This window comes from Tupaia chinensis, unplaced genomic scaffold (assembly GCF_000334495.1).
Source record: "Tupaia chinensis unplaced genomic scaffold, TupChi_1.0 Scaffold000606_1, whole genome shotgun sequence".
Lineage (NCBI taxonomy): Eukaryota > Metazoa > Chordata > Mammalia > Scandentia > Tupaiidae > Tupaia > Tupaia belangeri.
The window spans coordinates 693,617-718,967 of NW_006160124.1; the positions used below are offsets into that span (position 1 = coordinate 693,617).

General features: G+C 37.5%; 1 protein-coding gene across 1 annotated transcript in view; it reads left to right on the plus strand.

Moving 5' to 3' along the window:
- The window catches only part of ELAPOR2 (endosome-lysosome associated apoptosis and autophagy regulator family member 2), a 116,907-nt gene that overhangs the window by 31,332 nt on the left and 60,224 nt on the right, over positions 1-25,351 (plus strand). Inside the window, exons 3-7 of the mRNA XM_027775852.1 lie at positions 1,129-1,276; positions 4,024-4,110; positions 6,990-7,095; positions 8,126-8,278; positions 9,593-9,681. Coding sequence (XP_027631653.1) covers positions 1,129-1,276; positions 4,024-4,110; positions 6,990-7,095; positions 8,126-8,278; positions 9,593-9,681 — 583 coding nt within the window. The remainder of the gene's footprint in view (positions 1-1,128; positions 1,277-4,023; positions 4,111-6,989; positions 7,096-8,125; positions 8,279-9,592; positions 9,682-25,351) is intronic.

Sequence of the window (25,351 nt, forward strand, 5' to 3'; positions counted from 1 at the left end):
TTTTGTTTTGTTTTGTTTTGTTTTGTTTTTTTGAGAGGTTTTTGCTATAGGGCGTGTGCGCTCGCCAGACAGACAGAGAGAGACAGGGAGACAGAAAGCAGGAAATCACCCCCCAGGGGGGATGGCCACGCCACAATCCCTTCTCCTCCATTCTCCTCTCGGGATCTTGGGCACGCATGCACACTTGCCCGGCGTGAATTTAAGCCACCGGGTCTGGGACTCGAACCACGGTTGACTATGTGGGAGTCCAGCGACATAGCCATTACGCTAACTGCTGGTCCCAAAAGATCAGTTGTTTTAAACAACAGTGCAAATGTTTAGGAACTCAGAGACTATGTTCATTCCTGAGAAGAGGCTCATTTGTTATGATGCAGGTTTCCTAAACAATGGAAGAGATGAAGAAAACACTGGTTTGTGTATGTTAACTTACCTACCTATCATGGGTGGTGCTTTCTTCCTTCCTATGTATCGGCTATGTTGGTGTGGATGTGTTGTTGAATAAAACTTCAGATGTCAGCTGAAAGGATAGTCCTACTTCAAGCTACTAAAACTAGTGGTCATCTATTTGGTGATAAAATATTTGCTGAAAATAGCAGTTTTGTAGCAAACTGATTACCTAATCTTGGAAAGATTCAGGAAGTCATACATTTTAAGAAATAAACCTCTTCATAGTTGGCCTTCAAGTTTCAGAAAAACAGATGTTTTCTTTTCTTTCTCTCTCTTCCTTCTTCCTTCCTTCTTTCTCTCTTTCTTTCCTTTCTTTCTTCCCTTTTTTCAGTTTACTTACCCATTTCTCCCATGAAAAAGACATACGCATACATCCAGGCACAGGCAGGCACCCCAGAGGGTCTTCACTCCATGATCCACTTCCAGCCTCAGCCAGCCAGGAGCACATGCATGTGTGTGCCCTGCTGTGTACAGGAGGATCTTAAGATGTGAACCCAGGCCCTTCCCATGCGACCTCAGACTGCAGTGTGTTGTGTTACTGCTGTGCCACCGCAGATGACCAGCTTCTGGTGTTTTCTGATGTATTTGCTGAGGATAAAATTACATTTAAATTAGGGTTATGTAGCTTTGTGAACAGAAGAGGCTTCTGAAACTAACATGAAATTCTTTTTGTTTTCATAGCTCTTCCTGGATCCCTCGTGGGAATTACATAGAGTCTAATCGTGATGACTGCACCGTGTCGTTGATCTATGCTGTGCACCTTAAGAAGTCAGGTTATGTGTTCTTTGAGTACCAGTACGTCGACAACAACATCTTCTTTGAGTTCTTTGTAAGGCCTTTTATATTCTGGAATTTATTTTTAAGAGCCATTCATGTAAATTTTCCCTTAATCAGTTGTTCTCTTTCTATTCCATGTCTCTTCAGATTTTTGCATTAATGGAACCTGTTTATATTGAGAGAAAACATCGTTCTCTCTTATAATACTTTATTTTCTGATTAATACTGTTTCTTTACCTTTGAACTCTCATGTCGTGAAGTAACTTGGGCTTGTTGTACTTTTGGTTATGAACAATAGGTGACTGGTTTAGATCTTTTTTTGTGACAAATATTCTCCTCAGGATTCATTTTAACTTTTTTTTTTTTTTTAAATAGCTACAGATGCCATTTTGTTAATACTTAAAAAAAAATCAATTTTAGTTTTTACTTAAGAGGTTTCTTCTCTTTGCATTTTCAAATATTTTTTACTACCTAGAATTATTTAAGTGTATTTATGTCAAACATAGAAGTGGCTGTATGTTTCTGACCCTATGAATTTTATATAGTCTGGAGGACTCAATGAATGACATAGTTGATATCCCTTATAAGAGATTAGAAAGCATTATAGAATATAGCATAAAATAATAGTCTAATACAATAGGCTGTTACCATTAAAGTCATTTAACTATTAGATATGAACTATATCTGATCTAGCAAATATTTATCAACACAGTGACTTACTTGCTTAAGAAAGTAAGTCTTCACGTTGACTTCTTACCAAATTGTGTACTATGTTACTAAGTGGGAAAATACATTTAAAAAGGTTTTTTCAGTTTAGATTTTGGGAACAAAAGTACTAACAGTTCTAAAATGAATTTTCATTGCTCTTGGTAATGGGAATTTCTCAATTACATTTTGACAGTAAGAGGCATTTTCTATGAAAGGATAAGCCTTAGGTTTGGGGGCAAGAGATTCTGGTTCTAAGTCCCAACTCTGTCTTTGCTAGCTGTGTGTTACTGAGTCATTAAGTTAACTTTCCAGTCCTCAGCATTCCCTTCTATAAAGTGAACTGTGTGGCAAGACCTTTAGAAGGTACCTGCCAGCACTAACATCCTTTGATGAATTCAAGATGTTAAGCAACATTCTAACAGATTTACTTTTCAGCTACATTTTGTTTGCAAAACTCTTCTCAAAGTGAATTAGTCCCTATTTTGTAGGACATTTCTGGCAATATTGCTAAAACAAACAAACAAACAAAAACTAAAAAAGTTAAGAAATGAGGAATTTATTTTGTTAGAATAAGTATTTAGTTTTGTATTGCCCAGTAAGTCTGGGAGCTGCCAATAAAGGTCTTCTTAAGGCATAAAGCTGCATTACTTCCTTATAATGATGCCTTTGTTCTTCTAGTTATAGCCTGAAAAGGGATGGCAAATTCACGTTCCTTATTTTATCGATGTTTCAGCTTTGTAGGATGCAATTTATTGACCCAGAGGGTCAACACTTCATGGTTATCATGCTAATGGTTAATGGAAAGGAAGCGTCTGAAGACAAAGTTGCACTTATATATGTGGGCATTACATAATATAAAGCAATAAAGTAATTTTAGAAGTATATAGAACTTTCACTCAGCCCTCTTTTTTTTGAATGTTGCAACTGAAACCTAAATAGAATAAGTAATTGGACTAAAATTTATACCTTTACTAGTAACTTCTACAATAAGTAACAGAACTCAGGTCTCTAAAATGTTTGTAGACTATCAGGATAACACATGATGTCTATTTTCAGCTATAAAAAAAAGTTTCACTTTTACCCACATACTGACCCTCCAGCATCTGACCCATCCATGTCTGCTTTTAAATGACCTAACATTTGCATTAAAACCTATTATTATGTTCATAATATAAATACAATGTTTCAGTTAAAAATGGGTCCTTAGTAGCTGATATTCTATGGTATGCAGATGGTAAAAGGATCTATTTTCTAGTTAATAAGTTTTCAGAAAATATCTCTTATGGAGAACATTTTAATGTTTGTATGTTGGTCAGAAGTGAAGCAGCTAAATGAGGGGAAAGAAATAGCTATTTCCTTTGGTGGAAGTAGAGGTAATGAGACCTTGTTTTAAACCTACTCTCCTGTGCAATGCTGCAAGGTTGGCCTACGTGTTGGATGCCTCTGTATTCTTTATAGACCCAGAAGAGTGGCATCCCAACCCCTAGGCATTTGGGAAGAATTTCTTGGAAAGCACAAAGTGTTTAGTGCTAAAAACATTAGCTGCAGTTATTTGAATGGACATGGCAAAAAATAAGCATTTACCTCCAAATAAAAATGTGGGACTTTGGCCATAGCCACTTACCTATACATTTAGATTAAATACAAGAAAATGATAAACAAAGCAGATTTTATCTACTTATAAATTTAAAATTTTACTGCCACTAATGTTGTAAAAATCAACTCTGTTTATTATTGTATTATTGGGCCTGAATGGTGAATGCAAGCTATTAAAAGGTTTTGGTGAGTTGGGTGGATTTTTGTAATCTTTCCCTCTTCCTATGCATTGTCAGTGTTTATTGTTCTTTCTCTGTCTCTCTCCTTAATCGACTAGCTTTTTTGTTACTGCTGTACTGAGGATGGTTTTTCAGAACCACTCACTTATATTCAGCTGTCAGTTAGGCTCCAGAAGTCTTGTGGTGTTTACTTGTTGAGAATTATTCGTGGCCATTGGTTAATATGTGTTGAAAGATGTACTCTGTGCTGGGTACAGAATTTAATTAAAGCCAGTATTCAAGAAGCTTTACTAGGGTTCTTGTGTGTAATCCACAGATTCAAAATGACCAGTGCCAGGAGATGGACACCACCACGGATAAATGGGTAAAACTCACAGACAATGGAGAATGGGGCTCTCATTCTGTAAGTCTTTGTTTTTCCTTCTCCTTTTCCACTGACTTCATCCTTTTTCCTTTTCCCCAAGCATTTCTGAAAGTTTATTTTAGAAATAAAAGTAAAATTTGTCTATTAAGTTAGATGATTTCTAGTTAGGGAAGAAATTATCCCTAAGTTTCATGAACTCAGATTCCTACGTTTAGGTTATTTCCCCTCTCCCCTTGTCTTTCTCCTTAGGTTCCTTTGCCTTTCCTTTCCCATCGTGCTCCAACTTTCCCCCCTTTAAATGGAGTAGCAACAGAAAAGTATATTCAGAACTATTATTATATATAGGGCCAGCTTCAGCAGCGCAGATGGTAGCATACTGAACTGCAGTGCTGACCACAGGTTTGGATCCTTGATTCACAGGGAATGCACAGGTGGTGCATGGGTGCCCAAGATCTGAGAAGCTAGAAGGTTGAGGTAGGGGGATTGCAACATGATGAAACTCTGTGAAAGGTGCCTTTCTTTCCCTGTCTCATCTTTCTCTCATGTGTGCACTCACATACTCCCTGTCATATACAAACACACAGAAAATTAATGAATAAAATATTTGGGCATGTAAGTTTACGAGTGTATCTGTCCAATGTGATAGACTCAGAGGCTCTTGATTTGGATGAATCCTCAAATTCCTTTCATCTAACTTTCTTGTGGTGTTTTCCGAAGTGATTTGACCAACTTGTCTCTTAGCCTCTGTGCTATTTCCATTGTTGGAGAGCTCCAATTTTTGCATAATTTATCCATGTTTGGAGCCTCAACCTGTTTTCTATGTATTTACCACCCATTGGCCCAAATTCTACTCTCTCTGGTCACATCCAGTAAAGTAATTACTTACTTCTCCATAGGACTTCTCTTTGAATGCTTGAGGGCAATTATCAGGTAACATGATTCAGTGACTCTTTTATTCTTTGAAGTACTATCACTTTGGAGTGAGACATGGATTTAAAATCTTCTAGCTTAAAGTTTCTTTCAGTGATTTGCTTAATCCCTTTGTGTCTGATTATTTTAAATTTGAGACATGAGAACAGAAGTACAGGATTAAATGAGATGATGTATGGGAAGGGGATAGTTTGATGTCTACAACGTGGACTGAGCTCTGTTTCAATAAGTGACAATCTGTCTTTGCCTTAATGTTTGTGGCAGGTGCTACATCTTATTGGATGACAAATAAGATATACCTTTCAGAGTATATGTACATATATTTCTAAATTTTTTCTTTAAATTAATTTTTTTTGTGAGAGAGAGTGCATGTATGCTTAAAAGAGATAGAGATAGGAGGGAGACCTCGATAGGATTTTTGTCATGCTGTGATCCCTTTACTCCAGTGCTACAGCTCACTAGGATCTTGGGTGTACACTCACTGTGTGTTTTCAGGTCCCTCTGTGATCTGGACCTGTGGTTGGTGATGTGGTTTCCAGCACTGCAATTCAGTACACTACCACCTGTGCCACCGAAGCTGGGCTATATATATTTTTTTTGGTCTGTATGCCTGAAAGCAAAATTATTATCACTTAAGATGCATTTACCTGAACACTCAGTTAGGCTGGGCTTTGAATATACAAGTAACCCTTGGCAACAAATATGTTTTCTTTCATTGTAAGACTTAATATATGGCCAGCCTCATGGCACGATGGTTAGATGTTACATGGCCAACCACAGTTTAAATCCCAGCCCCACTGGCTTGAAAAACATACCTGGTGTGTATTTGAGTATGTGTGAAGTTTTGACAGGAAGGAGAAATGGGGAAAATAGGATTGCAGTGTGACCATGCCCCATTGGTCATGCTTTCCTCTTCTGTGGCAGTGCATGTACCCTCTGGCAAAGGAAACAATCAAACAGAAACACTAAATAGAGAACAAAGAAGACTGAAAATGAGGCAAAAGTACTTAAAAAGTGCATTACTTACCTTTAATGCACTGCTTCTCTGAATCGCTGATGTGATGAAGTAGCTGGGAAGGTTTTCATTTTATTAGCTTCAATTTGACCAGCTAGAGACTGCATAGAAAAATAAAGATGGTACCTGAGAATGCAAGGAACTCAGAACTGGTTGGATTACCTACATCAGTATGAAATTGATCAGTGAATTAGTTTGATTTATAATTAGACAAATACACCATTTCTGTCCTAGAGTCAAAGAATTAAATTGGGTTATTCTATAAGAATTGGAGTCCTGTTTTCTCTTGTTGCTCTTGCAGTGATTTTTAGTCACTAAATTTTAAACAAGCTTATTCCATTGCCTCTTTGTTTTCAGAGGCCAAAGATCTGCTTTTACCTTTTTTTTTTTTTTTTTTTTTGAGACGTTTTTGCTATAGGGCACATGGGTTCCCCGGAAAGACAGAGACAGAGAGACAAAAAGCAAGAAATCACCCCCCAGGGGTGATGGCCATGCCCCAATCCCTTCTCCTCCATTCTTCTCTCGGGATCTTGGGCACGCACACACATGCGCCTGTCGTGAATTTAAGCCACTGAGTCCGGAGCTCGAACCATTGGTCGACTACATGTGAGTTCAGCGACATAGCCATTACGCTAACTGCTGATCCCTGCTTTTACCTTTTTAAACAGATCTCTTTTAAATATAACCCAAAATTTCATGCAAATGGTTTGCAAGACATTTTATATTTCTCTTCAGACTTTAAATTTATTTTCCATCTTTATCACTGCATTTTGTAGATTGACAAACTAACTTCATAGAGACTGTCACCTTTAGCAGACCTTACGTCTGAGTTAATATTAAACTTAATTTGTGGATTCTAAATGAATGGTATTTCATTATAATGCATTGAAACATGTAGAAGGAAGTAGCTTTTGCGTGTAGTTAAAATTAGCATGAGTTTTCTGATCTGAATGTCTTACTTTTCTCTTTCCAGGTAATGCTGAAATCAGGCACGAACATACTATACTGGAGAACTACAGGCATTCTAATGGGTTCTAAGGCAGTCAAGCCTGTGTTGGTAAAAAATATCACAATTGAAGGTATTTCACAGCTGTCTGTTTTAGTACCCATCTATCATGTCTTACAGTTAGTTAAAAATATTTTCTAGTACGTTAGTTTGGCTGGTTCAAGGACAGAAATTAATATGGTAGGCACCAGACAGGTCCAGTGATTCTGATTTTATTCCTGAAAACTTGAGTGTTTTGCTTTTTCCCCTTTGTACCTTTGAACTGAATTATTTAATCTGTGTGAAAAAGTAAAATGATGACATTTGTAGGTGTCTTTAAATAAAAGTTTCTTTGTTAATAAGGCCTTATTATCTATTATTTATCTATTGTATCAGATATTGAGTTACCCAAAGAGTTGATACTCTGGTTATTGCTATGTTCCTTAAAAAAAATTCTCAACCTGGCTATTTCCTAAACCTCTTGTGCCTTACTGAACCAGCTGGGTCATTGATGGGCTAGGAGAGCAGCAGCCAATAAGCCATGGGATGATTTTTTTCTCAATTAAAAGTGCTTTTAATTAAAGCAGTGATTCTCCTTTATTAAAGTTTGGCTTATGCAGTATTTTAATATGTTCAAAGTGTGCTTGTTCCTGTGATAGTAACTCATTAGTCACAGGGACATCTGCTGGCATAGGCTGGAATTACAGTTCAGAAGGCTGCTCAAGCCATTCTTGGAGTGTTAGGTCTGAATTGTGACTGAATGGGCAATAGAAAAAATAGGAACAGAAAGCCACAAAGATTGGGGAATAGTAAATTTACAGAATTAGTGGGAACCTGAGAGTTTATTTCATTCTTGAGATCGTGGATTGTCTTTTGACAACTCAGTTTATACATGTACTGTACCTCTACCAAATCTCTTAATTCAGTGTTTGCTATACTTATTGTGTTTGATTCAAATCTACCCCAGTTCCTTTCACACAAGAATTAATGAGATAAAGGATTTGGGCTGAAATTATGGCTAATATTTCTTTCTTACCTTTGGGTGGGTAGAAGCAGCAAGTAGATGCTGATTTCCTTGTTGATAATGGGTCCACTCTGCCATGCTGTTTTTCATCACCACACAGGGGTGGCATACACATCAGAATGTTTCCCATGCAAACCAGGCACGTTCAGTAACCAACCAGGTTCGTTCAACTGCCAAGTGTGTCCCAGAAACACCTATTCTGAGAAAGGAGCCAAAGAATGCATAAGATGTAAAGAGGATTCACAATTTTCAGGTAGGGCTGGTTTGAAATGTTTCCATTTTCTTTCCTTTCTCCTCTCCTCTCCTCTCCTCTCCTCTCCTCTCCTCTCTTCTCCTCTCTTCTCTTCTTTCTTTTCAAACTTTCCTTCTTGCAGGAGGGTGCATGTGCTCCCCAGAGACAGGGAAAGTGAGAAATCACCCCCCCCCACCACCACCACCATGGGACATGCAATAATCCCTTCTCCTCAGTCTTTCCCTCCTTACAGGATTTTAGGCACCTGTGTGCACACACGTACCTGGTATGTTTCTCAAGCCGCTGATTCTGGACCTTGACCTGCACTGTTGGCCTTTTGGGATCTGACTTTCTTAACCATCAGACCATGAAGCTGGCCCTGTTTTTCCCTTTCTAAATTTGTGGGGTTAAATGTACATTCATAAGTTAGAAGTTACACATAAAGTATGAGGGCCAGACACTAATGTGCTAAAGTGAATCAATATCTAATGAATAAAATAGGGCCTATTTTTTATCCCTTTATGTATGACTTTCCCCTTTGTGGTTTTTCTTTTCTTTTTTTTTTTTATTTCTTTCCTTTTTTTTTTTTTTTTTGAGAGACATTTTTGCTATAGAGTGCACTCACCAGAGGGACAGAGAGACAGAAAGCAAGAAATCACACCCCCATGGGGAATGGTCATGCTGCAGTCCATTCTCCTCCATTCTCCTCTTGGGATTTTGGGTACCCACACACATGTACCTGATGTGAATTTTAAGCTGCTGGGTCCAACATTCGAACCACCGTCAACTATGTGGGAGTCTAGGGACATAACCATTATGCTACCTGGTAGTTTCCTCTTTGTGGTTTTTCTATACCACACCCTGCAGGTAACTGCTGTGGGTATGTTTATACAGATCTAAAACAAAACTATGTTGTACTTTTAGATGATTTGTTGGCATAGAGATGTACTCAGAAATGTATAATTTGTCCCAAATTTCCAATGTTCAGTGATAATAAAAGAAATCTAGTGTCTTCTTGGAATAAAAAACAAAACAAAACAAACTATGATGTATTTCATGTGTATCATGGAAACATATATTTCTCTAGGGAAAATAAAAATATAGGCCTTTATTTTCTTTATATATAGCTACTAGGTCATCAGGAAAGTTGTGATGTGTTTTTCTATGCAAAAATGCATCCTGACTTTCCTGATGACCCAATAGTTATACCAGAATTGCTCTGGTAAGGTTATTTTCCACTTCTAAGCCGTTCAAATGTTTTGTTTTGATTTTTGCCCTTTTCTTTAAAGGTACAAAAGAATCAATTCACTTTTGAAATTCTTTTTTATGTTGCAGAAGAAGGATCCAGTGAGTGCGTGGAGCGCCCTCCCTGCACCATAAAAGACTATTTCCAGATCCACACTCCATGTGATGAAGAAGGAAAGGTATCAACAGTGTTCACTCAGCTCCATCCTATGTTTATCCAACTGTTCTCCTAATTTGAATAGTCTCAAATGTGTGTGTCAGAGAAATTTATAATACATTTAGATAAGAAGTATAGGGGAAATTTAGGGATTCAGGTTCTGAGGCTTGTCTTCCTGACTTGGAATTTTAAATCTACTTATTAGCGCTGTAAGGCTAATTATGTGATGTCTGTGTCTTTTTTTTTTTTTTAATCTATATGAAGGAAATGATATCAGTAGCTGCTTCAGAGGGCTGCTCTGAGCATATGTGAAATATTTAATGGAAAGTTCCTAGCATAGTGCCTGACACAGTGTAAGTGCTCAATCAATTCTTGCCTTTTTTGTAGAGTGCACATGCATGCGCATACTAGAGAGAGAGGAGGAAAGAGAAGGAGAAGAAGGGCCCTTGATAGGGTCTCCTCATGCCACAATCCCCTTTTCCTAGCTTTCCACCTCCCTAGGACCCCAAGTGCTATGCACATACATGATATGCTCTCAGGCCAACCCGAGGATTTGAATCTGTGGTCTGTGGTTGTACAATATGGCTTCTAGCCTTCCAGGGCGCTTGCATTACCCCTATACCACAGTGGGGAGGCTATACACAAACACACACACACACATGCATATGCACATATATATATATGTGTATATATATACACACACACAGGTATATATATATATTTTTTTTTTCTTTTAAGAGAGATTTTTACTTTCGGGTGTGTGTGCTTGCTGGAGAGACAGAGGGAGATAGAAAGTGAAAAATCACTCCTGGGGGGGGTTGGCCCACCACAATCCCTTCTCCTTCATTCTCCTCTTGGGATCTTGGACATACTCGCACACACACTCAACATCAATTTTAAGTCACTGGGCCCAGGGTTTGAACCATGATTGACTATGTGGGAGTCCAGTGACATAACCATTATGCCATCTGCTGGTCCTAGCTAGGCATATTTTTAATAGTTCTGTTTTTTTTTTTTTAAGTAATAATATCAGGAAGAACCTATCCTTAAAAAGTACACTGTGACTCAGAGTATGGAAATGCCTCATAGTAACTTTAATTATTTTGTTACTCATTATGTTTTGTCAATAAAATCCATATAGCCATAGGCTAAATCAGTTATGGCAGACTACTGTGTAATTGCATTTAGAAAATGTGAAGTAATTACCTTATAAACAGCACTTAGCTAGAGGAAAAATGCACACATGAACTCTGCAGTTGACCCACCTGCCATCTCTTAATTAGGGAATTAGTCTATATTAGCTTACAATAGCGAGGAAAAACTGACATTCAAGTGGCTACTCTGCACCATTCCGTAGGTATGACTACATCTTAGAATGGGCCACCATGCTGACTCTTTTTTAAACAGGGTCCCACTGTGTTGTCCAGCCAACCTTGAACTCATGACCCTCCTCCATTAGCCTCCTGCGTTTCTGAGATATATTTTATTTAAAAATCATTAATATTATAAAGACATTAGGAATATGTATTTCAACTTGGGAATCAGTAAATATGGCAAGAATGATGAAATTAAGACACAGGCAAGATTATATAATGTAATTCAAGTTCTTTTCAGCATCACATGAATCAGTTACCAAAAAGAAAAAGATGGTTTTCTGTTACCACACAAAAAAAGTGATTCTGTGCTGGCTTATGAGAAACATATACTCTTTTTTTTTTTTTTGGAGAGATTTTCACTGTAGGGCGCGTGCACTCGCCAGACAGACAGAGAGAGACATAGAGACAGAAAGCGAGAAATCACCCCCCAGGGGGGATGGTTACGCCGCAATCCCTTCTCCTCCATTCTCCTCTCGGGATCTTGGGGACGCACGCACACGCGCCCGGCGTGAGTTTTAAGCCCCCGGGTCCGGGACACGAACCGCGGGCAACTACGTGGGAGTCCAGCGACATAGCCATTACGCTAACTGCTGGTACCCGAGAAACATATACTCTTTTTTTTTTTGGAGAGATTTTCACTGTAGGGCGCGTGCACTCGCCAGACAGACAGAGAGAGACATAGAGACAGAAAGCGAGAAATCACCCCCCAGGGGGGATGGTTACGCCGCAATCCCTTCTCCTCCATTCTCCTCTCGGGATCTTGGGGACGCACGCACACGCGCCCGGCGTGAGTTTTAAGCCCCCGGGTCCGGGACACGAACCGCGGGCAACTACGTGGGAGTCCAGCGACATAGCCATTGCGCTAACTGCTGGTTCCCGAGAAACATATACTCTTCAATATCATAAATAGTTTTGGTAAGATTGTCTTAATATACTGAGAATTCCAGTACATATCTCTCTTGATACTTAAATAGTAGTCACAGAAGGTTTGCTCTTTTGGTATCCTATCATTTATCCAAATATCTGACCATTTCCTTTACTAGACTCTCAGCTATAGGCAGAGACTGGTTCTTATTCATTAAAAATAACAAAATAAACAAATAAGCAAACAAACGAAACTCTAAAGCTAGTATAGAACCTGAAACATAGAAGAAGGTAGTGTAACATCTGTTGAAAAAATTAGTGAATGAGAGAATTAGCAAGTGAATAATTTTCACATTCAGAAAGTATTATGTTCTGTCTTTGGCATAAGAAAAAAATGGGGAAAATGTACAGAATAGAGGCCAGGATATTTCATATGAGGGATGATTGAAGAGCTGGAAATATATATATGTTTTTTAGGTTGAAGGAAAGGCACCATGGGAAGGAAGAATCATGATCATCTGTGATGTTTCCTCCTGTCTCACAGAGATGTGATCTCTATCTTTTAGACCCTCGTGGCATTTTGTGTGTTTCTTGAAAGTGATGATGAGGATGAGACAGTAATTGTAGACAGAGTAATAATCGTAGCCGTGGAAGCGGATACCACTTACGGATCTATGGGCACACTCTCTCTTCAGATACATGTGTATGCACGTGTACGTGCATCTACAAACATTACCTCTAATTATTTTCTTTCAACAGCTGTACAATTTATATATTATTATACTCAGTTTGCAGAGGAGGAAACTGAGGCTTAATAACTTCCCCAAGGCCATAACTGGTCATAGCTAGTAAGTCTTAAGACTGGAATTTTAATGCAAATTATTCGTTTCTAAAGTTTGTGCTTTGTGTCCCCGTCATGTGTTTTGAAAAGAAAACACAGCAGTTTGTGAACCTGTCTCATTACTATAATCTCCTTCAGATCACCTGTATCTTAAATCCCCAACAGTGTTTTGTTTTATGCATAGTAGGTACTCAGTAAGAATTCAGTAGTAATTATACCTTTGAAGGAAAACCTTGGGAGAGAAGAAATAGGCTTTGCTGTGTTATTCCATAAGGCAGAATTTGGGCTGATCAAATGAACAATCAGGAGGTAAATTCCAGGAGAATGTAATGGTGTTCTAATAAGCAGAGCTGCCCAATCCTGGAGTAGCATGTTTGTCCAATAGGAACCTTTGTGCCAGGGCCAGAGGGGTACCTGGTAGGGAGAGATGTTTCAGGAAGGAGCCTTTGTAGAGGAGGCACCAGGCTATATTGCATCTTCATCTCTAAGTCTAGGAGATTCATAAATCATTGAGGAAACCCTCAATATGTGGTTGGAGGCTGAGGGTCTACTGAGAGGAGATGTGGATGCTAAGCATGGCTTCAAATTGGGGGATCAGACACAGCTTGGTGAAGGGTATGAATTTGCTAGTGCTTTGATATCAGAATGTCTTGTATTTTCTTTTTCTCTTAATAATCATCAATATTATACATTATTCCAAATGTTCAATTTCTGTAACATAATACTACTGAATGATATGACAGGAGAGAGGTATTAAAAATAGTATATAATTAGGGTCTGAGAAAGGACATTTAGAAGAAAAATAGAGAGGCAGAGCATTAATGGGACAAAGAAATGTGATATTATCTTTATAGTTTTATCAACTGGACTAGGGAAGAAAATATGTATTATTAGATTTACCTTTCTTTTCTTTTTTTTTTTTTTCTTTTTTTTGCTAGGTGCATGCACTCACCAGAAAGACAGAGAGAAACAGAGAGACAGAAAGCAAGAAATCACCCCCAGGGAAGGATGGCCACACTACAATCCCTTCTCCTCTATTCTTCTCTTGGGATCTTGGACTCGCACACACATGCACCTGGTGTGAGTTAAGCCACTGGGTCCGGGACTCAAACCGCGGTCTACATGGGAGTCCAGCGACATAGCTATTATGCCAACTGCTGGTCCCTAGATTTGCCTTTCTTTGTATATAATTTAAGCAAATCAAATATACTTGGAGTCTACATTTCTTTTTTTTTTGAATTTTATTTATTGATTCATTTATCTTAATTTGACCAGAGAGAGAGACAGAGACAAAGAGAGAGAGAGAGAGAGAGAGAGAGAGAGAGAAAGTAAGTGAAGTAAGTGAGAAAGCAAGCCACCCAGTCCAGGGCTTGATCTGTGGTTGATCTGTGGGAGTGTTCAGTGCTCTAATCACCATGCCACCTGCTGGCCCCAGAGTCTACATTTCTTAATTAGAACAATAAGAAAAGAAAGAATAGAAATTTTAAGATTTGTTTAAAAAATTCCTGATAGTCAATCAGTTTCAGTCATAGAGTGTGGACACTCAGTATATATTAAGTGGGGACATAAAATGTCTCTGCTTAATTGCCTGACTTGCTTCACTCAGCAGTAGATCTTCCATATTCTTTCACTTTCTGTCAAAAGCCAAGGTTTTTTTTTTTAATGGCTAAATAGTATTCCATAGAGTATATGTGCTGCAGTTTTCTCGAGGACTGAAACTGATTGACTAAAGGTTATATAAGCACAGTAAATAGATGTAAATACCAGATATAGTGTGTGTGAAAGAGTAGAGTCTGAGGAAGGACATTTAGAAGAAAAATAGAGAGGCAACGCATTAATGGGACAAAGTAATGTGGTATTATCTGTTGAATATACTTTTATAGTTTTATCAACTGGACTAGGGAGAAATGTTCACATGTTGAAATACTAAATTTGTAAGCTAAATAATGTGATTGAATGTAAAAGAGAGAATGAAATAAAAAATGAAAAAAAAATTCCTGACAGTCATTTTTTGGAAACTTAAACCCACTATATAAAGACACAATTCTCATGCCATATCATTTATTCATTTAAACTACATGTTATTATTTATAATATATTTATCATGATATAATTTTAGAATATTTTCTTGCCTAAAGCTCTGTCTAGAACCTCTAATACAATGTTGAAGTGGTGTCTTCCACATAAAGGAAAAAGATGGACAATGCTGCTAAGCCTTTAAAAAGAAGAGACAGAAGGACCAGTAGTTGGCATAATGGCTATGTCGCTGGACTCCTATGTAGTTGACCATGGTTCGAGTCCTGGATCTGGTAGCTTAAACTCACACCAGGTGCAAGTCCATGCATGCCCAAGATCCCGAGAGGAGAATGGAGGAGAAGGATTGCGGCATGGCCATCCCCCCTGGAGGGTGATTTCTCACTTTCTGTCTCGCTGTCTCTGTCTTTCTGGTGAGTGCAAGTGCCCTATAGCAAAAACCTCTCAAAAAACAAAACAAAACAAAAAGAGACAGAGGTAAACACCTGGGAAAATAAAGAAGCAGCAGCATTGTCCTAGAAAAAAAATCCAGGTGAATGGCAATACGTGGTTGGTAGGCTGAGGGTCTACTGAGAGCAGGTGTGGATGCTAAGCATGGCTTCGAATTGGGGGATCAGGCACAGGTTGGCGAAGGGTGTGGATCACTTCAAGAGAGACAAATGATGGAAAGGAGCAAGGTTTGGGCAAGGCAGGGAAGCAAACAATAGTCTGCTTGACTGAGACCATCTGAGCCAGAACGTCATGGAACACAAAGGTGGGGTAGGTGGAGAGGCAGTTAGTGACCCTTTAATGCACATGCAACTTGTCTCTGATGAATTCAATCTATGAAGGCTTAGTATATGTATATAGTGACATTTTAAGGAAGAAAGCAGGCAATCATGGACAAATTCGCTCTCAAAATTTGTCTACATTTGCACCAACCACCCTCTGCTCAGACTTCACCCTATTGCCCCCCAGTCTAGCCAGAATCCAGGATAAGCCAATCAGCAGCCATCTACAACTCAGTTAAAAGTGGCCCCTTTCAGGGATTTTGACCACCAAAGACCCTCTGCCCAGACTTCACCCTCCTGCTCCTTGGTCTAGGCAGGTGGCAGGAAAAAGTGTATAATCCATCAGATGACCAGAAACCACTGCAGAGGCACAAGAAATGTGAGAAATGAACAAAATATCCTCTAATGGAAAAGAATAACTCCTATTCTTCCCCAAAGAACTCATGGAAATGTCAGATAAAGAATTTAAAATATTCATAATGACAAAACTAACAGAGATGCGAGAGAATAGAGACAACACACTCTAGAAGATGCAGGAGAAAAGAGACACCGAGTTCTGGGAGGTAAGGAAGTTCTTGCATGAGCAGAAAGAGTAGATACACATCATAAAAGAGAATCAAATGGAATTGTTAGAGATGAAGGCTGTAATACAGGAAATAAAAATTTCTGTTGAATGTATCAAAAGCAGATTAGACCATGTAGAAGATCGAATCTCAGATGTAGAAGACAGAATCTCTGACCTAGAAAAATTCACCAAAAAGACTTAGAAAAGAACCCTCAAAAATGAGAATAACATACGAGTTATACTAGATACCATTAAATGCCCTAACATCCAGATCATCGGTATCCCTGAAGTTGAAGAAACTAGTAAGGGCATAGATAATCTATTCCATGAAATCCTGGAAGAAAACTTTCCAAACCTAGAGAGGCACTCTAATATCCAGACCCAAGAAATATAAAGAACCCCACATAGAGTCTAAACATGAAGATTTTCCCGAGGCACATCATTGCCAGATTGATCAAAACCATAGAGATAAGATACTAAAAGTGGCAAAAGAGAAATGTCAAGTTACTTTCAAAGTATATCCCATAAGCCTAACATTGGACCTTTCATTAGAAACAATGCAAGCAAGGAAAGAATGGGAAAATATATTCAAAGTGTTAAGTGAAAAACAATTTCAACCAAGAATACTATACCCAGCAAGATGATCTTTCATATGGGAAATAAAGACAAAAACATTCTCAGATAAACAAAACCTGAAAGAATTTACCAACACCATAACCAGCTCTCCAAGAAGTGCTGAAGGGAGTGCTATATCAGGAAAACTAAAGTTATTCACACAGAAATAAGAGTACAAGAAACAACCAAAATAATGTCCAGCCTAATAGTAGGGACAAGTCCAGAGCTGAATGTTAACTTCCAGAGTTTAAATGGAAAGATCAGACCACAGTAACACTGCAAATTCAATAGGAGAGAGATTAATTACATGAGTCTGAACTAGAGAAATAGAATTTTTTACTTTAGACTACTGATTTTCTTCAATGTTTTTATTTCCATATTTAAAAATTTTTGTCTTCTCTGAACTGTTGGTAGATTCATGTACCTACTATTTGAACTGAATCCTAACCTTTTTCCTGACTTTTAAGTTTTAAGCAAATTTTCCTTAACATTTTAAAAATTTTGATATATTAAAAGTAAAACTTTTTTGAAATTAAAAATGCATTAAAAACACCTATTAATACCTACTTAATGACTGCAGTAAGCTAGATAGCTCCAGTGAGGTGCTACTTTATAGTATGTTCACTTTACTCACTGAGGTTTGTGCCTAAAATCAGACATGTGTTCTTAAATATGTATATATCAAGTGTGCTTGATATTGGATGTTTTTAAATTAATTAATATTTTTAGTGAACCAATAAAATGTGGGGGGAAAATGGCATGGAAAACAACTGTATATACCAGAGACAGTGTGGGAGAAGTGGGGGAGTTGGTAGAGGATAAGAGGTAGGGAATTAAGTTGGTGGGGGGAACAAAATATATAAGAAACAAGAAATAGATAATTATTTCATGATGAAAACATGTATGGTAATATCCTTGATTGAGTCAATATACAATGTATAGTGGATGGAAAATCTCATTTTGTATATTGTATTAATGTACAGTGAATGACTGCAAATAAATTAAAAAAATCATGTATGGTAATATCCTTGATTGAGTCAATATACAATGTATAGTGGATGGAAAATCTCATTTTGTATATTGTATTAATGTACAGTGAATGACTTCAAATAAATTAAAAAAAATTAAAAAGGGAAAAAAATTGTCTACACTTTAGTCCTCCTAGATTTGAATTTTTCTTTCTTTTTTTTTTTTTTGAGAGGTATTTTTTTGCTATAGGGCAAGTGCACTCACCAGAAAGACAAAGAGAGACAGAGAGACAGAAAGCGAGAAATCACACCCCAGGGGGATGGCCATGCCACAATTCCTTCTCCTCTATTCTCCTCTCAGGATCCTGGGCATGCACACACATGTGCCTGGCATGAGTCTAAACCACTAGGTCCAGGACTTGAACCACAGTTGACTATATGAGAGTCCAACGACATAATCATTATGCCAACTGCTGGTCCCTAAATTTTATTTTGATATGAGCATCAACTTCTAATTGATACTTCCATGTGTACATCTTTTCAGTTTATTTCCTCCCATCTCTTTCATCATTCCATTACCTGCCCTTCTCTCCCTTCCCTTTGGAAGGGAAGGGTACCCTCAATAGGATCTTGCCATGCCACAGTCCTTCTCCCAGGATCCCAGTCAGTCAGGATCATCAGTAACCAAGTATACCTGTGTGTTCTAGTGAACCAGAACCAGGGCCTCCCATATCAGGCCAGTATCATACAGTGGTACTCTACTGCCTACACCACTGTGATTGGTCCCACATGTTTTAATTTTTTTTAATGTTTAGTATAAATAAACATAAGCACTTAGCTCTTTTGGAATCTTGATGGTAATCAGGTAAATTTTGTTCTGTAAGGGTTCTGGTTTCATAAAGTATTTCATAATTTTACCTCAGTTTGCCATTGACTGAATAAATTGTTGGTTTTTCACCTGCACTGTGAGCCATCTGTTTTTAAGTATCATTAATATGAATTTTTATTTTTCCCCAGAGAGCCAGACTTGAAAGCATCTGTCTACATTAGAAAGAGAGGCAGAGAATCAATCTGCCATGTAAAGCAAGATGCTTTATAAACCTAAAAGTTACTGAAATGTCTTTGAAATTTGACATCCCAAGTGTTTACATGTTTAAAGGTGGTATACACTTTCTAATTTTTTTTGTTTTTGGTAGAGGTTTTTACTATAGGGCACATGTGCTCACCAGACAGACAGAGACAGAGACAGAAAGCCATGCACTTGCCAGAAAGACAGACGAGAGATGTAAAAAACCCCCCCCCCCCCAAGGAGGGATGGCCATGCCTCAATTCCTTCTCCTCCATTCTCCTCTTGGGATCTTGGGCATGCATGCACATGTGCCTTGCATGAATTTAAGCCACTGGGTCCAGAACTCGATCCACAGTTGACTACATGGGAGTCCAGTGACATAGCCATTACTCTAACTGCTGGTCCCCACACTTTCGAATTTTAATACATTTATAGTTTGTAGATAAATCATGTGGTTAGCTGGTGTTTCAAAATATGTTTTTGTATTTTATTATTATTTTTGAGAGTTTTTTTTACTATAATGCACATGTGCTCACTGGAAAGACAGACACAGAAAGTGAGAAATCACCCCCCAGGGCAATGGCCATGCTGCAATCCCTTCTCCTCCATTCTCTTGGGATTTTGGGTACATATGCACATGCACCTAGTGTGAGTTTCAAGCCACCTGGTCCAGGACCTGAGCCACGGTTGGCCACGTAAGAGTTCAGTGTCCCAACCAGTACAGCACCTGCTGGTTCTACTTTATTAATTAATATTAATTAATTAATTATTAAGGTTTTAGTCAAATGGTACATGTACTCACTGGAGAGAGACAGAGAGAAGGAAATTAAGAAATCTGATCATACCACAATCTCTCTTCTCTTCCATTCTTCTCTTGGGATTTTGGGTATTCATACACATGTTCCCCATGTGAGTTCAAACTGCAAAGCCTAGGATCCAAACTGCAGTCAACCATGTGGAAGTCCAGCCCCCTTAACGGTCACTGTATATCTTTACAGTGTAAGCATGGTTTTTCCAGTGTGAATACAATATATGTTAGTCAGGTCAGAGATATTACTGTATGCATTATCATAATAGATAATTTTCCTTTTTTGTGTCTCTTTGTTTCTTTTTTTTCCCCTGATTCTTTCCATCCCACTTCCTGTTTCCCACCCCCTCCTATACAGTCTCTAGAATCTACAGTTGCCCTCCCTGCTATTATACCTTCCAATCTTTTAGTTTCTGTTGTAGAGTGCAGACATTCAGGATATATTTAGTGGGAACATACAATGCCTGTTTTTGTCTTTCATAGTCTGACTTGTTTCGCTTAGCATTCAGTCTTCCATATTCGTCCATTTTGTATAAAATGTCAGATCTCATTCTTTATGGCTGATTAGTAATCCATAAAGTATATGTGCCACATTTTTTCAATTCATTCGTCTGTTCTTGGACATTTGGGTTGATTCCATGTCCTAGCTATTGTAAATAATGCTGCAATAAACATGGATGTGCAAGTGTTTTTCCAGATGAGGGTTTTTCATCCTTTGGGTAGATACTAAGAGTGGAATTATTGGGTTGCATGCAGTTCTATTTGTAGATTTCTGAGGAAACTCCATATTGTTTTTCACAGTGGTTGTACTAATTTTCATCAACAGTGTGGGAGTATTCCCTTTTCACCAGTCTTGTCAGCACTTAGCATTCTCTATTTTTTTAATCTTAGCCATTCTGATTCTCTAATCAGAGTGATATCTCACTGTGGTTTTGATTTGCATTTCTCTTATGATGAGCAATGTTGAGCATTTTTTTCATATTCTTTTTGGCTGTTTGTATGTCTTCCTTGGAAAGTTATCTGTTTAGCTCATTTGCCTATCTTTGGATTGGATTGGAATTTTTTTTTTTTTTAAATGGGTAAGCTGCTTGAGTTCCCTTTGTATTCTGGTTATCAGTCCCTTATCTGAGGCACAGTTTGCAAATATTTTCCTCCACTCTGAGGGTTGTCCTCTCACTCTAATTTTTGTTTTTTTTTTTTTTTCCCACTGTGCAGAAGCTTTTTAGGTTGATGTAGTTCCACTTGTCTATTTTTGGGATTATTGCCTGTGTTTTGGGGACTTAGTTAAGAAGTCTTTGGCCACTCAAATGTCTCCAATAGTTCTCCTGTGTTTTCCACCAGGAGTTTTATAGTTTGGGGTTTTATGTTTAGATTCTTGATCAGTTTTAGTTGATTTTTGTTAGTGGCAAAAGATCAGAGTTCAGTTTTATTTTTCTGCAGATGAATATCCAGTCTTTCATGTACTACTTATTGAAGAGATTTTCTTGTTTTCACTGAGTTGTCTTGTGTCCTTGGTCAAAAGTCTATTGGTTCTGGACCAGCAGTTGGTGTAATGGCTCTGTTGCTGGACTCTCATGCAGCCGACCGTGGTTTGAGTCTCGGACCTAGTGGCTTAAACTCACTCCGGTCGTGTGTGTGTGTGTGTGTGTGTGTGTGTGTGTGTGTGTGTGTGTGCCCAAGATCCCAAGAGGAGAATGGAGGAGAAGAGATTGTGGCATGGCCATCCCCCCTGGGGGGTGATTTCTTTTTTTTTTTTTTTGGTCTCTCTGTCTCTCTCTGTCTTTCTGGTGAGCATACACACCCTACAGCAAAAACCTCTCAAAAAAAAAAAAGTCTGTTGGCTCTATGTTTTGGAGTGTATTTCTGGCTTTTCAGTTCTATTATATTGGTCTCCCTGCCCGTTTTTGTGCCAATACTATGCTGTTTTGATGATCACAGATTTGTGATATATTTTGAGGTCTGAAAGTGAGATGCCTCCTACTTTATTCTTTTGGCACAGTATTACTTTGGCATTATGAGGCCGCTTATGATTCCAGATAAATTTTATGATTTTTTTCTATTCCTGTGAGGAATATCTCTGGTATTTTGATTGGGATAGCATTGAATTTGAGGATTAATTTGAATATGGTTGACATTTTGGGATACAGTTGACATTTTGATTATACTTATTCTTCCAATCCAGGAACATGGGATGTCTTTCCACTTTTTTGTATCATTTCAGTTTCTTTTTCAAGTTTGTATAGTTTTCCTTGTAGAGGTCTTTCATTTCTTGAGATAGGTTTATTCAAAGGTATCTTAATTTTTTTGTGGTTATTATAATTGAGATTGCTTTCTTCAGTTGTGCCTCAGTTAGTTTCTTGCCGGTATATAAAAATGCTATATATTTTTGTATGTTGATTTTATATGCTGTCACTTTAGTGTATTCATTGATCACTTCCAGGAGTGTTTTTTGGATTTTCTATGTATATAATCATGTCATTTACAAATAGAGATAATTTTACTTCTTTTTTTCCTATTTGAATACCTTTTATTTTACCCTCTTGTCTGATTGCATTGGCTAGGACTTCCAGTACTACTGGGTCATCAGAAAAAATCATGATGTATTTTTCTAGCAAAAATGCATCCTAACTTTTTTTTATGATTCAGTATATTGAAAGAAATAAAATATTTATTTCTTCTTCAATTTGACCAGAGAGAGACAGAGAGGGAGAGTGAGAAAGCAAGCCACCAGGTCCAGTGGAGAAAGTGGGAAGCCTTGTCTTGTTCCAGTTTTTAGTGGAAAAGCTTCCGGCTTTCCCCTAGTCAGTATATTAGCTATGGACTTTTCATATATGGCTTTTATTGCTTTGAGAAATACCTTCTATGCAGATTTGCCGAGAATCTTAATCATAAAGGGATGTTGCATTTCAATAAAAATACATGCCTTTTCTGTATCAATTGATATGATTATATGTTTTTATCTTTCCTTTTGTTAGTATGATGTGTTATAGTTATTGCTTTGGGTATGTTGAACCACTTTTGTATCCCTGTAATAAAGCTTACCTAGTCATGGTATATAATCTTTTAATATGTTAAAAAGATACAATTTACTAGTATCTTGTTGAGAATTTTGTATTTATATTCAACAGGGGTATTGATTTGTAGTTTTCTTTTTTTGTATGGTGTCATTGTGTATTTGGGGAATCAGGGTGATGGATGCTTCACAGAATGAGTTTAAGAGAGTTCTTTACTTTTGAATCTTTATAAATAGTTTGAGTAGAATCGAGGTTAGCTCTTATTTTAAAGTTTTGTGCAATTCAGAAGTGAAAACCACTGGGAATTGGACATTTCTTTGTTGAGAGACTACTTATTACTGATTCAATCTTATTATTTGTTAGGGATCTATTCAAGCTTTCTGTATCTTACTGATTTATTCTTGGTAGATTATATGTGTCCAGAAATTTGTCCATCTCATCTAGGTTTACTTGTTCATTGGCGTATTGTTGCTCATAGTATTATCTTATGATCTTCTGTATTTCTGTTATGTCTGTTGTAATATTGCCTCTTTCATTGCTGATTTGATTTACCTGGTTCCTTTCTCTGTTCTTGATTAGTCTAGCTAATGGTGTGATGATTTTGTTTTTCCTTCTCAAAGAACCAGCTTTTGGCTTCATTTATGTTCTGTATAGTTCTTTTATTATCTATTTCATTTATTTCTGTTTGATTATTTATTTATGTTGTTGTTATTGATATTGTTCTAGTTCCTAGGGATGCATGGGTAAGTTGTCTATTGGCCACCATGCCATTGTTTTTCCTTTTTTAAAAAACTTATTTATTTTATTTCTTCTTCAATTTGACCAGAGGGAGACAGAGAGGGAGAGTGAGAAAGCAAGCCACCAGGTCCAAGACTCGAACCATGGTCGCCCATGTGAAAGTCCAGCACCTAAACCACCATGCCACCTGCCAGCTCACGTTTTTCTTGTGAACATTAATTCCTGTGAACTTCTCTCTTGTGACTGCTTCCACTGTGTCCTATAGGTTATGAAAACTTGTGTTCTCATTATCATTGGTTTCAATGACTCTTTATTTCAGTCTTAATTTCTTCAGTGACTGTGAAATCATTCAGGAGTAGTTTGTTTAGGCTCCATGTATTTGTGTAATTTTGAGGGTTCTTTCTGCAGTTCATTTCAAGTTTAATTCCATTGTGATTGGAGAAGGTGCTAGATATAGTTTCTATACCTTTGAATTTGTGAAGGCTTATTTTGTGCCCTATCATGTGGCAGATTTTTTAGTGTTCTATGTGGGCGTGAGAGAAATGTGTATTTTATGATTGTTGAGTTAAGGGGGAAATCTGGCAAGTCCCTTTGATTGATGGCATTATTTAGAAATTGTATCTTTTCAGTTATTTTTTTGTCTAGATGATTTGGGCAGAGAAGACAGTGGGTGTCGAGTTCTCCAACCATTTGTGTGTTGCATCCTCTCTCTCCCTCGAGATCCAGCAATCTTTTATATATATAAGTGCTCCTGTGTTGGGTGCATAGATATTTAAAGTGTTACATCTTCTTGATGAATTAGCCCTTTTAGTACTACATAGTGTCCTTCTTTGTCTCTTCTTACACTTTTTGTCTTAAAATCTATTTTGTCTGATATCAGTATTGCAACTCCAGTCTTTTTGAATTTCCATTTGCATGGAATATCTTTTTTCAGCCCTTTATTTTCAGTCTGCATATGTCTTTATCAGTGAGGTACATTTCTTGCAAACAGTACATAGAGGGCTTCTGGGTTTTTTGTTTGTTTGTTTGTTTAAATCCATTCAGCCAGTCTGTGTCTTTCAATTGGACAATTTAAATTTAATCTATTAACAGTCAACTTTATTATCAATGTTTGCAGACTTATCCCTGTCATTTTGTAAGCCATTTGCATGGTTATTTTGTGTTCTTTTATTTGTTTTTATCTCTTTAGTTTTCTACATTTTATTATTTTAAAACTTACCAAACCAACTGTCTTTAACTAGTACTACTTTACCATTTACTAGTTGTAAAAGACTTTTTGAAAGTTTATTTATTCTTCTGTGAGAGACATATGAAGAGAGGCAGGCACTCTCAATTGGATTTTCATTCCGTTATCCACCCCCACTCCCAGCCAGACAAGATCAAGGGCATGCATATATATATATGCGCCTAACATGTGATGTGAACCCAGGACCTTTGCCACATGGGTCTAGTTACACCTGCCCTCCTCTTGTATATGACTTTTGGGCAACTTGTTTAATAGCTCTAGTCTAGAGTGTTTCTTCATATATAAACCTATGAAGATAATCATATGTTCCTCTCCTGTGGTTGAGAAGATTACCCAGTATACCCCCAGGATCAGCACATAGTACTCAACCTCAGCCACCCTCCATTTCTGTGTGGAATCCCACTATTCCCAACAATGTGGTAACTCACACACAGCTCAATCCATTTTTATTAATGTCAAGATAAATAAAAAAATTAGTGAATTAACTAGGATTTGAAATTTGTTTTTTTTATACATGTTATACCAAAGTTTTATAAAAAGACAATCCCCTAAATATAATATTTCATTTACTGAGATTCCTTGAATTTTAATACTACCTTTTTTCAGGTGAATTGAGTCCTTTATGGATAGAGGATATGATTTATTTTTTTCAGTAGTAGCCGTTATTCTACAGATGGTAAAGAGGGAAATGGGTAAAGTGACTGGTTACAGTATATTATGGCATGAGGCATAAAATGAATGTGGAAAGAGAGAATTATAAAATGAAAAAAATGTGTTATTTATA